The sequence below is a fragment of the Bufo gargarizans genome, chromosome 7 (genome assembly GCF_014858855.1).
Source record: "Bufo gargarizans isolate SCDJY-AF-19 chromosome 7, ASM1485885v1, whole genome shotgun sequence".
NCBI classification, from domain to species: Eukaryota; Metazoa; Chordata; class Amphibia; order Anura; family Bufonidae; genus Bufo; species Bufo gargarizans.
The window spans coordinates 44,356,137-44,372,352 of NC_058086.1; the positions used below are offsets into that span (position 1 = coordinate 44,356,137).

General features: G+C 45.5%; 1 protein-coding gene across 1 annotated transcript in view; it reads right to left on the minus strand.

Annotated features, from left to right (window-relative positions):
• Positions 1-15,572, minus strand: part of LEPR (leptin receptor) — a 93,991-nt gene extending 78,419 nt beyond the window's left edge. The window contains exon 1 of the mRNA XM_044302143.1: positions 15,491-15,572. Coding sequence (XP_044158078.1) covers positions 15,491-15,520 — 30 coding nt within the window. The 5' untranslated portion in view covers positions 15,521-15,572. The remainder of the gene's footprint in view (positions 1-15,490) is intronic.
• Positions 15,573-16,216: the final 644 nt, after the last annotated feature.

The following is a 16,216-nucleotide window of genomic DNA, read 5'->3' on the forward strand; positions in this document are numbered from 1 at the left end:
GCGGGAGGACGCGTATATTCGTCCACCCAGAAGAGCAGGACCGCCGGCAGGACGCAATCCTGCGTACGGCGGTCCTGAGGAGGTTAAGTTGCTTAATTACCAGACTAGTGCCTTTAAGCAGCGTATGGCTATGCAGGGATGTGGTGGTCAGACCCCACAGTGCCTCTCTCTGTGATTGAGAGAGTTGGAGTGTCTCTAAGGCGGTACCCAAAGTAGAGTAGTTAGGAGCATGGAGTTGCATCCATCTTCTAAGATGAATTGCCTGGTAATATAGCTGCACGTCTGGTAGAGCAAACCCTCCCTGAGTCTTCCTCAAGATTAGTCTGCTATGCGCTATCCTAGCTCCCCCCCCCACAGGTAAGTAGAAAACAGTCTCCGTATCTGTGTAAAAAATGAGGAGGGGAGGAAGACAGGCAGCATCTGCATGACATAGAGTATTTTAGGTAGCACAAAGGCCTTCAGCAGGTTATTTCTTCCCATCCAGGAGGTGTATGGTATGCGGAGGGGGCCTAGTAGGCGTTCTACCTCGGACAGGAGGGGAATATAATTCAGTTGGAAAATGTTTTTCAGATCAGACGGGATCTTAACCCCCAGGTATGTAATGTGGGAAGTCTGCCATAGGAAGGGTGTCGTGGCTTTAAAGGAGGACACACTTTTTGACAGAGCTGTGATGTTCATGGCCTCCGACTTGGTATAATTCACTTTATAGTTAGAGACTTTACCGAATAAGTCAAATAGAGAGAGGAGATGCGGGAAGGCCTCGACCGGGTTGGAGACCATTACCAAAGGGTCATCAGCATAAGCGACATTGGTATATTCAATTATATCATTCTTGGCTCTAACACCTCTTATACCAGGATGGTCTCTAATGGCTTGTAGGAGGGTCTCCATCACTAATATATATAGAGCGGGGGATAATGGGCAGCCCTGTCGGTGTCACAACCAGACAGCTGAGAAGCTCTGACAGAGGCCTTTCAGAACCTCCTCCTTGAGTGCTGTTCAGTTCCTCATCTCGTTAGCCTCTCTCAGCTGTCATGGAGTTGGACTGATTGCTTCCCTTTAAATTCCTCCCCATGGTGCATTACTGGGCGGCTTATACTACTTCCTGGAGTGTGTGTGCATGCTGATCTTGTTTTCCAGTCTGCTACAAAGTTAAGTGCTGAACATTTATCTGTTATTTTCTGTTTGCTGGATCCCAGGTGACCCTGACTCCCTCTGTGTCTGGTGTAGGGAGCCGGTGGTCGTGTCCCCTCACTATTGTAGGGTGTTCAGGGGCAGGGCCGCCATCAGGGGGGTACAGCCAATACCCCAGTAAGGGGCCCAGACCCTGGGGGGGCCCAGACAGTTTTTTTCCCCCCTCCCATTTGTCAGTGACTTGAGTTGAACTTTATTGCATCGCTAGAGGGGGATATTGATTATTCCTTGCTAGTGATGTCCAGTTCATGAACGAATCATTCATTTGAATCGATTCAGTTCACTGAACCGGAGGAGTCGATTCACCTGACTAAGCTGATCCGAGTGAAGCCGCTCAGTCTGACCCAGCACACAATAGCAGAGCCGCTGGCAGCAGGGAGGGGAGGGGCTCGGGAGGAGTGTAATCTGATCCTAGAGTGGAAGCTGCTGCTGCCAGCCCCTCCCCTCCCCGCCCACCAACCAATCAGAGCTGAGGCAAGGCAAGCACTAGCAGCTCTGAGTCTGAGTCACTGACACAAGTACAGGGAGTCTGAGAATCGAATGAGTCACAGGTTAAAATATTTGAAAGATCCGACTGCAAGCAGCGTTTTGGTGTCGGCCTCCAGAGCGGAATGGAGGCGGAACGGAGCCAAACGGATGCATTCTGAACGGATCCTTATCCATTCTGAATGCATTGGGGCAAAACTGATCTGTTTGGGGCCGCTTGTGAGAGCCCTGAAACAGATCCCACAGGCGGATCCAGAAACGGCAGTGTGACAGTCGCCTATGCCGCATACTGCGCTGAGCGATTTCAAAGGCTCCAAATTATTTATTTTCATATTGATCCTTATGTTGTCTACTTGGCCAGGCAGCTCTATGTTGTGTGGTCTTTGCTCGGGGGTAAAATGCTAAGCTGTTTTCTGGATTATCCCACAGGGCCAGGATCCTCCATCACTTATTGTTATTAACCCCTCCCTTGCCAGCCCACCCAGCTCTATTTAGCTTTGTGTTCTGCTTTAGGCCATGAAGGGGTTAATTAAGTGTTGGAGGGGGTGGGGTGTGTTATTGTGCATATTGTGTTTGGGATCCATTTAACAAGTTTGACCAGTTGGGTTTGAGAGTGGTTGAGTGTCATCCACAGATCCCCCATAACAGTGTGTCATCCACAGATCCCCCATAACAGTGTGTCATCCACAGATCCCCCATAACAGTGTGTCATCCACAGATCCCCCATAACAGTGTGTCATCCACAGATCCCCCCATAACAGTAAGTCATCCACAGATCCCTCATAACAGTGTGTCATCCACAGATCCCCCATAACAGTGTGTCATCCACAGATCCCTCATAACAGTGTGTCATCCACAGATCCCCCCATAACAGTAAGTCATCCACAGATCCCCCTTAACAGTGTGTCATCCACAGATTCCCCCATAACAGTAAGTCATCCACAGATTCGCCCCATAACAGTAAGTCCTCCACAGATTCCCCCCATAACAGTAGGTCATCCACAGATCCCCCCATAACAGTGCATCATCCACAGATCCCCCCATAACACTGTAACAGTAAACCTTGTGCTTTTAAGGTGTTTTTTCTTAAATGTGCCAGGGGAAGATTGCTGGGGCAGATTAGAACAGGTAGTGTAGTTAGTGTGGGGTCCTGCTTAAAAGAGTCGACCTTGTCGTGGTAGCGGCTTCATATTATTTGGTCAAAAATTAATTCCTTACTGAAATCGCTGATTATCACTTTTTACTGTCTTTGTAGTTGTAAAAAAATAATGAAATTGGGGGTAGATCCTTGGGGGTGGAGGGGAGGTGGAGTCAGGATGGATTCTGAAGGGTAGGAGGGGGGGCCCAGGCCTGGAGCTGTGTAAGGGGCCCCAACATTTCTGATGGCAGCCCTGTTCAGGGGTTATATAGTCAAGGTACATGGATATGCAACCTTCCACCTTTCAGATCTATGCATAGGCTGAGCAGCCAGGGAAAGTCTCAGGTCTTGTGCAGGGGTCTCCCTTTTGGTTCCTTAGCTTTGGATCCACTCAGTCATATATGCATGTTGCTTTGTCTTGTTTCCTGTACACCGTCCGTGACATTATAAGCCGCCAAAACCGTCTCAAGCATGGATCCGGTTTCACTTTTGGCTGAACGCTTCCAGGGTCTTTCATTGGAGGTAGCTGATCTCCGTAAGACTTTTTCTCAGCTTCAAGTGACCGGTTCAGCTTGCGTTCATGGAGTTTGTTCTGAGCCTAAGATCTCGCTCCCGGATACGTTCTCCAGGGGTAGTGAGAATTTTGTGCGTTTTAGACAGGCTTGCAAACTCCATTTTAGCCTTCTTCCCCATTCCTCTGGTGATGAGGAACGGAGTGTGGGGATCATTATATCGCTGCTCAGGGGTAACGCTCAGTCCTGGGCCTTTTCGCTGCCGGAGGGGGCACGGCCTCTCCGTTCAGTGGATGAATTCTTTTTAGCCCTGGGTCAGATATATGATGATCCGGATCGTATTGCTCTGGCTGAGTCTAGACTACGTCTATTATGCCAGGGTAAACAATCCGCAGAAATATACTGCTCAGAATTTCGGAGATGGGCAGTTGATACTGGTTGGAATGATGCTGCACTCCGAAGTCAATTTTTCCATGGTCTTTCAGAGGGATTGAAAGATGCATTTGCCTTTCATGAGAGGCCTATTTCTTTGGCCTCTGCTATGTCTCAGGCTGTTCGTATTGACAGGCGTCTTAGAGAGAGAGGAGAGATGTCCCCTTCCTGTCATACTCAGTCCCAGGACAGTGCAGCGGTCCCATTCTGTGCGCAGGGGTCTCAGTCGCTGTCAGCCCCTTCTGAGCAGGAGCCTATGCAGCTGGGGTTGATTGCTTCTGACAATAGAAGATTCAGCTCGCATGGGAGGGTTTTTTTTTGGCAAATATTTGTCCCTCTAGGAGATTCAGGCAGTTTTCTGGGAGTAAAAAAGAAACAAACAGGAAAAAATCTTTTAAAAATGTTCCGTCTGTTACTATTGGCAGGGTTGAGGCGGAAATTGAAGGTTTTCAGTTTGCTTGTAGTTCCCGTTTTGTCCTGCCGGCTAGGGTGGCGCTAGAGAGCAAGAACATTTTTTGTGAGATTTTTGTGGATAGTGGAGCAGCGGTCAATCTCATTGATAATCAATTTGCGATAACTCATGGTTTCCAGGTGCGCACTTTGGGAAAGGATATTCCTGTTTTTGCTATTGATTCCGCTCCACTTTCTCAGAAATCATCAAAGGGCATAGTTCACAATATTCGTTTAATTGTGAGTGATGCTCATGTTGAGGATGTGTCATGTTTCGTCCTTAGCGGTTTGCCTACTCCTCTAGTGTTGGGGCTACCCTGGCTCACTAAACATAACCCCACCATTGATTGGCAAGCGAGGCAAATAAATGGTTGGAGTGACTTTTGCAGAGAGAATTGCCTAACGACATCTGTTTCTGAGGTTGCTACTAAGACTGTACCATCTTTTCTCTCTGAATTTTTGGATGTCTTCTCTGAGAGTGGAGTTCAGGATTTGCCCCCGCACAGGGAGTACGATTGCCCTATTAATCTCATCCCAGGCGCCAAACTGCCTAAATCTCGTTTATACAATCTTTCCCAACCTGAGAGGATCGCTATGCGTGCTTATATCTCTGAGAGTCTGAGAAAAGGACACATACGACCCTCGAAGTCACCTGTTGCCGCTGGTTTTTTCTTTGTTAAGAAAAAAGATGGTTCTTTAAGACCTTGTCTGGATTTCAGGGAGCTGAACAGTATCACTATTCGTGACCCTTATCCGCTTCCTCTGATCCTGGACCTGTTTAACCAGGTTGTTGGGGCTAAAGTCTTTTCCAAATTAGATCTAAGAGGGGCATACAACCTGGTCAGGGTCAGAGAAGGAGACGAATGGAAGACGGCCTTCAATACCCCTGAGGGCCATTTTGAGAATTTGGTTATGCCTTTTGGTTTGATGAATGCCCCAGCCGTTTTTCAGCATTTCGTGAACAGCATTTTTTATCATTTGATGGGAAAATTTGTATTAGTGTATTTGGATGACATTTTGATTTTTTCTCCTGATTTCAAGACTCATAAGGAACATTTCCTGCGGGAGAATAAATTATATGCGAAACTGGAAAAATGTGTGTTTGCGGTTCCAGAAATTCAATTTCTGGGGTTTCTTCTCTCCGCTTCTGGTTTTCGCATGGACCCCGAGAAGGTCCGCGCTGTGCTTGAGTGGGAGCTTCCTGCGAATCAGAAGGCGCTGATGCGGTTTTTGGGCTTTGCCAATTATTACAGGAAGTTTATTTTGAATTATTCCTCTATTGTTAAACCACTCACTGATATGACCAGAAAGGGGGTAGATTTTTCTTCTTGGTCAGTAGAGGCGCATAAGGCTTTTTGTAATATCAAGGAGAGTTTTGCTTCCGCTCCCATCTTGGTGCAACCTGATATTTCTTTACCCTTCATAGTTGAGGTTGATGCTTCTGAGGTGGGTGTGGGGGCGGTCTTGTCTCAGGGTTCCTCTCCTGCCAAATGGCGACCGTGTGCCTTTTTCTCGAAAAAACTCTCCTCCGCAGAGAGAAATTACAATGTGGGAGATAGGGAATTGTTGGCCATCAAGTTGGCTTTTGAGGAATGGCGCCATTGGCTAGAGGGAGCCAGACACCCTATTACCGTATTTACCGACCATAAAAATCTGGCCTACTTGGAGTCAGCCAAGCGTCTGAACCCGAGACAGGCCAGATGGTCTTTGTTCTTTTCTAGGTTTAATTTTGTGGTCACGTTCCGCCCTGTAGTTAAGAATGTGAAGGCAGATGCCCTGTCACGTTGTTTTCCGGGAGGCGGGAATTTTGAAGACCCGGGTCCCATTTTGGCTGAAGGTGTGGTAGTCTCTGCTCTTTTTTCTGAATTGGAGGCAGAGGTGCAGGCGGCCCAGTCAGAGGCTCCTGATCTTTGTCCTCCTGGGAGGTTGTTTGTGCCTCTCGCTTTAAGACACAAGATTTTTAAGGAACACCATGATACAGTCCTTGCTGGGCACCCGGGGGCAAGAGCCACACTGGATCTCATCGCTCGGAGATTCTGGTGGCCTGCGCTTCGTAAGTCGGTTGAGGGTTTTGTGGCAGCCTGCGAGACTTGCGCTCGTGCTAAAGTCCCTCATTCACGGCCATCAGGTCCTCTCCTTCCCTTACCCATTCCTTCCCGTCCTTAGACACATCTGTCCATGGACTTTATAACGGACCTGCCTCGTTCCTCGGGGAAGACTGTGATTCTGGTGGTGGTGGACCGTTTTAGCAAAATGGTGCATTTCATCCCTTTTCCTGGTTTGCCCAATGCTAAGACACTGGCGCAGGCATTTATTGATCACATTGTCAAATTGCACGGTATTCCTTCAGACATAGTCTCTGATAGGGGCACGCAGTTTGTTTCCAGATTCTGGAAGGCTTTCTGTTCTCGCTTGGGGGTTTGGTTGTCATTCTCTTCTGCTTTCCACCCGCAGTCGAATGGCCAGACAGAGCGCGTCAATCAGAATCTGGAGACATATCTGCGCTGTTTTGTGGCGGAGAATCAAGAGGATTGGTGTTCTTTTTTGTCCCTTGCTGAGTTTGCTTTAAATAACCGTCGTCAGGAGTCCTCTGATAAGTCACCATTTTTTGGTGCATATGGGTTTCATCCGCAGTTTGGGACTTTCTCGGGAGAGGGGTCTTCTGGTTTACCTGATGAGGACAGATTCTCCTCGTCTTTGTCATCTATTTGGCAAAAGATTCAGGATAATCTAAAGAGCATGAGTGAGAGATATAAGCGTGTGGCAGATAAGAGACGTGTGCTTGGTCCGGACCTGAATGTTGGTGATCTGGTGTGGTTGTCTACCAAGAATATCAAATTGAAGGTTCCCTCCTGGAAGTTGGGTCCTAGGTTTATTGGGCCTTACAAAATCCTGTCTGTCATCAATCCTGTTGCCTACCGTCTTGATCTTCCTCAGACTTGGAAGATCCATAATGTTTTTCATAAGTCCTTATTGAAACCTTATGTTCAACCCATTGTACCCTCGCCTTTGCCTCCTCCTCCGATTATGGTTGATGGGAATCTTGAATTTCAGGTCTCTAGGATTGTGGATTCTCGTCTTGTCCGCGGTTCTCTTCAGTACCTTGTTCATTGGGAGGGTTATGGTCCTGAGGAGAGGATGTGGGTCCCAGTGACGGACATTAAGGCCTCTCGTGTCATCAGGGCTTTCCATAGGTCCCATCCTGAGAAGGTGGGCTCTGAGTGTCCGGAGTCCACTCATAGAGGGAGGGGTACTGTCACAACCAGACAGCTGAGAAGCTCTGACAGAGGCCTTTCAGAACCTCCTCCTTGAGTTCTCTTTGTTGTGCTGTTCAGTTCCTCATCTCGTTAGCCTCTTTCAGCTGTCATGGAGTTGGACTGATTGCTTCCCTTTAAATTCCTCCCCATGGTGCATTACTGGGCGGCTTTTACTACTTCCTGGAGTGTGTGTGCATGCTGATCTTGTTTTCCAGTCTGCTACAAAGTTAAGTGCTGAACATTTATCTGTTATTTTCTGTTTGCTGGATCCCTGACTCCCTCCGTGTCTGGTGTAGAGAGCCGGTGGTCGTGTCCCCTCACTATTGTAGGGTGTTCAGGGGTTATATAGTCGAGGTACGTGGATATGCAACCATCCACCTTTCGGATCTTTGCATAGGCTGAGCAGCCAGGGAAAGTCTCAGGTCTTGTGCAGGGGTCTCCCTTTTGGTTCCTTAGCTTTGGATCCACTCAGTCATATACAGTGAGGAACAGAAGTATTTGAACACCCTGCACTTTTGCAAGTTCTCCCACTTAGAAATTATGGAGGGGTCTGAAATTCACATTGTAGGTGCCTTCCCACTCTGAGAGACAGAATAAAAAAATTAAAATTCTGGAAATCACATTGTATGATTTTTAAAGAATGTATTTGTCTTGCACGGCTGAACATAAGTATTTGAACACCTGAGAAAATCTGTGTTAATATTTGGTACAGAAGCCTTTGTTTGCAGTTCCAGAGGTCAAACGTTTCCTGTAGTTCTTGACCAGGTTTGCACACACTGCAGCAGGGATTTCGGCCGACTCCTCCACACTGATCTAATCTAGATCTGTCAGGTTTCGGGGCTGTCGCTGAGCAACACAGAGTTTCAGCTTCCTCCAAAGATGTTCTATTGGATTTAGGTCTGGAGACTGGCTAGGCCACTCCAGAACCTTGATATGCTTCTTACAGAGCCGATCATTGGTTATCCTGGTTGTGTGCTTCGGGTCGTTGTCATGTTGGAAGACCCAGCCACGACCCATCTTCAATGCTCTGACTGAGGGAGGTTGTTGCTCAAAATCTCACAATTAATGGCCCCATTTATCCTCTCCTTAAAACAGTGCAGTCGTCCTGTCCCCTTCGCAGAAAAGACCCCCCAAAGCATGATGTTACCCCCCCATGCTTCACAGTAGGGATGGTGTTCTTGGGATGCAACTCATCCTTCTTTTTTCTCCAAACACAACGAGTGAAGTTTAGACCAAAAAGTTCTACTTTGGTCTCATCTGATCACATGACTTTCTCCCATGCCTCCTCTGGATCATCCAGATGGTCATTGGCAGACTTCAGACGGGCCTGGACATGTGATGACTTGAGCAGGGAAACCTTCCGTGCAATGCATGATTTTCAACCATGACGGCGTAGTGTTCTACCAACAGTGACCTTAGGAACTGTGGTCCCAGCTCTGTTCATGTCATTGACCAGCTCCTCCCTTGTAGTTCTGGGCTGATTCCTCACCTTTCTTATCATCAGTGATACCCCACGAGGTGAGATCTTGCATGGAGCCCCAGTCCGAGGGAGACTGACAGTCGTCTTTAGCCTCTTCCATTTTCTAACAATTGCTCCAACAGTTGATCTATTTTCACCAAGCTGCTTGGCAATTGCCCCGTAGCCCTTTCCAGCCTTGTGAAAGTCCACAATTTTGTCTCTGGTGTCTTTTGAGAGCTCTTTGGTCTTGCCCATGGTAGTAGTTGTCATCTGATTGACTGTGGGGTGGACAGGGGTCTGTAAAGAGCTCAGACAGGTGCTACTAAGTTAGATTTATAAGTGGAGTAGAGGTGGACTTTTTAAAGGCACATTAACAGGTCTTTGAGAGCCAGAATTCTTGCTGTTTCTTAGGTAATCAAATACTTATGTTCAGCAGTGCAAGACAAATACATTCTTTAAAAATCATACAATGTGATTTCCTTTTTTTTTATTTTTTATTCTGTCTCTCAGAGTGGGAATGCACCTACAATGTGAGGTTCAGACCCCTCCATGATTTCTAAGTGGGAGAACTTGCAAAATCGCAGGGTGTTCAAATACTTCTGTTCCTCACTGTATGCATGTTGCTTTGTCTTGTTTCCTGTACACCGTCCGTGACAGTCGGGTGCCATTATGTATGGGGAAAGAAGGCGATAGGGTGCCATTTACTCTAATTTTAGCACTCGGGTTGGTGTATAGGGTAATAATAGCTCTTTGAAATTGTTCAGGGATACCAAACCTCTGCAATGTCTTCCCCATGAATCTCCAGTTCACCCGGTCGAAGGCCTTCTCCGCATCAACACTCAGAAAAGTCAGAGGTGTACCTTGCTTCTTTGCCCACTGAATGGCCGTAACGACTCTGCAGGAGTTATGGTTCCCCTCTCTTCCCGGTACAAAACCGGCTTGATCAGGGTGAATCAATTTAGGGAGGAAGGAGCTAAGACGAGAGGCCAAGATTTTAGCCCAGATCTTTATATCGACATTCAGGAGAGATATGGGCCTGTAACTCCCGCAGAGCGTGTGGTCCTTCCCAGGTTTAGGCAAGATAGTCACTGTAGCTTCTAGGGATTGGGTAGGAAGGCGTCCACCTGTGAGAAGAGAGTTACACCAAGTCGTGAGTTGCGGGCATAAAATACTAGTGAATTTCCTGTAGTACCCCACTGAAAATCCGTCCGGTCCAGGACATTTCCCTATGGGCATTGACTTTAGGACTTTCCCTACTTCATCTTCAGTAACTGGGACAGTCAGCAAGGATCCCTCTTCCCTGCTAAGGCTAGGTAAATCTAATTGAGACAGAAAATCTTCCAGCACAGAATCCGTAGTTAAGTCTGAGCGGTTAGCACTATTATCTATCCCGTACAGGTTTTGATAGAATTTCTGGAATTCCTTAGCTATGTCTGCCGTTCTATGCAGAGATTTACCGTCTGTAGATTTTATGCTAGGAATATACATAGAGTCTTTCCTTTGCTTGACAAGAGCTGACATCAACTTCGAGCCTCTATCCCCATGAGAGAAAAAACGGAACTGCGCATAGCATGGCATATATTTAGATGGTCTTTCAGTTTCACTCTCAGGAGGAGGAGCTCTTGTTGAGCTTGTAAGGCTCTAGACCTTCTATCTCTGTAATCCTTTTAAGTAGGGACTGTAAAGTTTGCTGCCTTTCCCTTTTAATTTTGCAACCTAAAGCTATGAATTCCCCCCTCATGACAGATTTATGTGCTTCCCACACAGTCGTTAAAGGAACATCTGGGGTTAAATTCTCCTCAAAAAACCACGACAGCCTCCGTGACAGTGCATCCACTACCTCCCTCCTGTCCATCAAGGTCTCATTAAGTCTCCATTGTTTACTTTGGGAGGGTAGACTAGAAATGTGTATAACCACTGAAACCGGAGCATGGTCCGAAATTGTAATAGGGTCAATCGCTGCCTGCTCAACCATGTCAATACAGGAGTTCAAGATCAGGAGGTAGTCTAATCTTTTATAAACATTATGAGGGGCAGAGAAAAAGGTATAGTCCCTGTCCGAGGGATGTACTAAGTGCCAGGCATCAATCAAGTTAGCATCTGAAATGCACGTATTAATACAGCCAAGAGTTGTCTGCGTTTGCTGAGTGGAACCGTCTGAGGTATCAATACTGGGGTTTAGGGCCACATTAAGGTCCCCGCCAACAATACAGATCCCTTCAGCAAAAGCCTTGAGAACTTGAAGTGTCTGTGAAATCCAGGCTCTCTGACCCCTGTTGGGGCTGTACAGGCTCGCTAGTGTTACAGGTTGGGTACCTATCACCCCTTTTACAAAAACAAATCTGCCCTCTGCATCTGACTATGTGGCTGTCATTGTAAAAGGTACACGTTTGGTAATGGCAATACCGACCCCTTTTTTAGCCTTGTCGAAGGTGCTAAGGAACCAATTATTAAAATATCCCTTCTGGAGAGTGGGAACGTTCGTGGATCGGAAGTGCAGCTCCTGAAAGAAGCATATGTCCGTGCGAGATTTCTTTAATAAACGTAGGACTTGTGATCTTTTCTGTGGAGTATTAAACCCTCTTACGTTAAAAGATGTGCATTTAATCCGTGACATCTCGCATGTACATATGAACCCACCAACAGCAGCCTATCATCTTGTGCAGTAGAGATCCAAAACTGTGTATAACTGGAATATAGCCATTATTCCTTGTATAACTTAGGAATATGGCCACATAGTAGAACTTATACATCTGACAACTCCCAAAAAGGAGCATACAGTCAGTATGCCGTCCACCCAGTTAGTGCGCTGACACCAGGACTGCGCTAGTGTACCCCTGGTGTGAGACATGTGGGGGGGATCTAAGGTCGAATACAGATCCTTAGTCTCCAACAGAACCTGTTAACCCGGTGTAGCACCATGGAATACTTAATTAATTAACATAGCCCATTATATAGAATTCCTAAACATTCTGGTAACATGTCATGGGGAGTATAGGGGGAGTACAGGGGGCCGAGACAGGACAGAGGCATACATAACAGGACAAGCATATATGACTTTGTCAGGAACCACATAATAAAGCAAAGTAATACTTGCTAGGTCGAAAATGGAAGTGTGGAATCGCTTTTGTCTACACATGGCCCACACAGAGACAAACCGATAAGCAACCGGGGTAAACCCCTAGGCCGCAGAGTTCATGTGTCTCTGAAACCAGGACCCATCTTCTTCCTCGGCATGGCTTTGGACCACCGTTGTACTCCCGGCAGATCTGGCAGCGGTATCCCTGTCTCCGCCGAGGGCAGCCACGATGGGATGTCCAATGGGGTGGTCTGGAGCAACTCCCAGGCCGCAGCTAGATCCTTTGGGACCCGAATGGTGCACCTCCTGCCCCCGACCGCAAACGTCAGGCCAAAGGGGAACAGCCACTTATATGGTGTCTTGATGTGCCGTAGGTGGTCTGTAAGGGGTCAGAGGACTCTCCTTTTGTTCAGCGTCGTTGGCGCTAAGTCCGGGAACAACAGGATCGTGGCCCCTTCGTAGGTGAGATCTTTTTGCTCCCTTGCTGCTTTCAGCAAGGCCGCCGTTATCTGTGTACTTCAGAAGGCCGCAGATGACATCTCTAGGATTTTCGTTCTCCTTAGGTTTCGGTCTGAGCGATCGGTGAATACGCTCAATTTCAATGTCTGCTGCGTTCTCTGTGCTCAGAAGGGTGGCAAAGATGGCGGCTGCCGCTTCAGGTAAATCCTCATGCGGGATCAGTTCTGGTATGCCGCGCAGCCGAATGTTTTTCCGCCTGCTGCGGTTCTCCTGATCTTCAATGAGGGAGAAGGCTGTGTCTAAGGAGTCCATGCAGGCCACGGTGTTTTCTCCTAGAGAGCGGGTAAAGGAGAGTATGACTGCTTGGTTTCCTTCTAGCGCTTCCACGCGGTGTCCGATCTGTTTAATGTCAGACTTGATTTCTTGGAGGTCGTGTAGCACTGGGGCGATAGCCGACAAAAGGGCCTGTTGAAGAAACCTCCTCGATATAGGCGCTATGCCTGTGAGCTGTGGCCCGTCCTCGAGGCTTCCATTAGCACCATCAGCGTCTAGTGACCAGTCGTCTGGATCATGCGGCGCCATTTTGGACGCCCCGCTCACCGCGCCGGAGGGCTTCTTGTTCAAGTACTTCTCCATGTCTGACGCCCCTCGATCCGGTTTCGGAGAGTCGATTTTGTCTTTAGGGATGTATTTGCCAACTTTCCGCATACTTTGTTGGGCTATAGTGCGGAATATACCAGGTTGCAGGATTGCATGGAGAGGAGCTTCTCCTACATGCGTCTGCTCAGGTCAGCAGTCAGACTCCGCCCTAGTAGTTATATTCTTGTACATAGGAGCAGTATTATAGTAGTTATACTCTTGTACATAGGAGCAGTATTATAGTAGTTATATTCTTGTACATAGGAGCAGTATTATAGTAGTTATATTCTTGTACATAGGAGCAGTATTATAGTAGTTATATTCTTGTACATAGGAGCAGTATTATAGTAGTTATATTCTTGTACATAGGAGCAGTATTATAGTAGTTATATTCTTGTACATAGGAGCAGTATTATAGTAGTTATATTCTTGTACATAGAGGCAGTATTATAGTAGTTATATTCTTGTACATAGGAGCAGTATTATAGTAGTTATATTCTTGTACATAGGAGCAGTATTATAGTAGTTATATTCTTGTACATAGGAGCAGTATTATAGTAGTTATATTCTTGTACATAGGAGCAGTATTATAGTAGTTATATTCTTGTACATAGGAGCAGTATTATAGTAGTTATATTCCTGTACATAGGAGCAGTATTATAGTAGTTATATTCTTGTATATAGGAGCAGTATTATAGTAGTTATATTCTTGTACATAGGAGCAGTATTATAGTAGTTATATTCTTGTACATAGGAGCAGTATTATAGCAGTTATATTCCTGTACATAGGAGGCAGTATTATAGTAGTTATATTCTTGTACATAGGAGGCAGTATTATAGTAGTTATATTCTTGTACATAGGAGCAGTATTATAGTAGTTATATTCTTGTACATAGGAGCAGTATTATAGTAGTTATATTCTTGTACATAGGAGGCAGTATTATAGTAGTTATATTCTTGTACATAGGAGGCAGTATATAGTAGTTATATTCTTGTACATAGGAGCAGTATTATAGTAGTTATATTCTTGTACATAGGAGGCAGTATTATAGTAGTTATATTCTTGTACATAGGAGGCAGTATTATAGTAGTTATATTCTTGTACATAGGAGGCAGTATTATAGTAGTTATATTCTTGTACATAGGAGGCAGTATTATAGTAGTTATATTCTTGTACATAGGAGGCAGTATTATAGTAGTTATATTCTTGTACATAGGAGGCAGTATTATAGTAGTTATATTCTTGTACATAGGAGGCAGTATTATAGTAGTTATATTCTTGTACATAGGAGGCAGTATTATAGTAGTTATATTCTTTCCCACAAGGGAGCAGTCATTTCTAGAATTTTACTTGGTCACATTACGGATAATGATGAAAAAAGAGCAAGCCTGAATTTCTATTCCTCTGAGAGCTGGAGAACAATGCTTATTAATGCACACGGTGGGGGATTATCCGGACTTCTTCTCCAGAATTTGCCCATCCTCCGCCTCTCATGTTGCACCCTGGGTATTCTGACAAATACTCTTTTTCATATGATGTTTCCTCTCCTTGTTACCAAAAATTTACAAACATAACAATTTCCTGCCAAATATGAAAACTTCTAAATATTGAGTCCCGCTGCTCCAGAACAGGATATGGGATTTGGCTGGAATAGAATTCAGTTATTCCAGTAACTTTGTGTAACAGAACAATAAATATAAAAATATGAAACTATGATGACCGACAATAACAATCAATGGACTTTCACTATTGTTATGAAACATGAACTTGATTTTTGCAAAAGACCACTGAACCTCGTGCATTTTTAGTGGCTAATGACATCACAGAGCATTCTGGGCTGGTTGTGATGTCACAAAACAATACTTGTGGATAAGGATGTCATGGAACGCTTTTGGTTGACAATGATGTCACACAATGTTTGGGGCAGATGATGAAGTCACAGAACATTCTTGGTTCACAATTTTGTCAGCAGACATTCAGTGGAAAGTATATCACAGATAATTCTGGGTTGATAGTGATGTCATAGAACATCTTGAGTAGATAATTTTGTCACAGAACACCCTGAATAGATAATGATGTCATAAAGCTTTCTGGGTTGATAATGTCACAGAACATTTTGGGTTGATAATGATGTCACAGAACATCCTAAGTAGACAATGATGTCTTAAAGGATTCTGTGAGGTTCGAATTGATTGAGAAGTCTGATCAGGGGTCTGAATTAATTTAGGGGGTCTGGTCTGGGGCTTCAAATTATTTAAAGATCTAATGTATTTGGGGGTCTTGTCCGAGGTAGGTATTTAAGGCTCAGGTCTGGGGTCTGATGTCTATTGCTAGTACTTTTTGGGAGAACCACTAAAACTTATGGGAAGTAAAGGGGCACTTACCAAAACTCTGACTTCTGCTGTGGCTGGCATTGGTTGTCTCGTTTTGACCACTTACAAAGATGTGAACATTCTGCCCCTGGAGCAGTCTGTCTTTCTGTCTGCTGCGTATATGATATCTATGGGCACAGGAAGGCTCAGACTGTCCCTGCTTATAGCATACGTTCCACCTTCTGCACACTCCACAGTCACTCTTAATTTATTTAGCAGTAAGTAATGTGCTACCCCCTAGAGGCCATCAGTATAATACACTAAATATTTTAAATTGACTCCGCTGGAGACATTTTTAGGAGTCAGTATTTTGCAGTCATATTGTATAGGGAGTCACTTAAGAATCCAGGATATGTTTCTTGTGTCCGCAGGGATTTTTTCTAGTTTTCTGACAAGAATCATTCTACAGCTGCAAACAGTCAGCAAGTTTATCATGTTTAATGCAGAGTTACACGTCCATCTGAAGTAGCATCTCACATGACGGAGTGGACAAAAACCTTCTCTTTAGAATGATTTGAATGGAATTGAAGGAGTTTTCTGAGATTTTGATATTGATGGCCTATCCTCAGGCAGCCCTTACGATTGGGTGTGTACTGTGGCCAGTCACATTCATCGGTCATACGGCCAAGGCGCCGCTGGGTCCCATTCAAGTCAATAGGGGTAACATAGTAACATAGTACATAAGGCCGAAAAAAGACATTTGTCCATCCAGTTCGGCCTGTTATCCTGCAAGTTGAT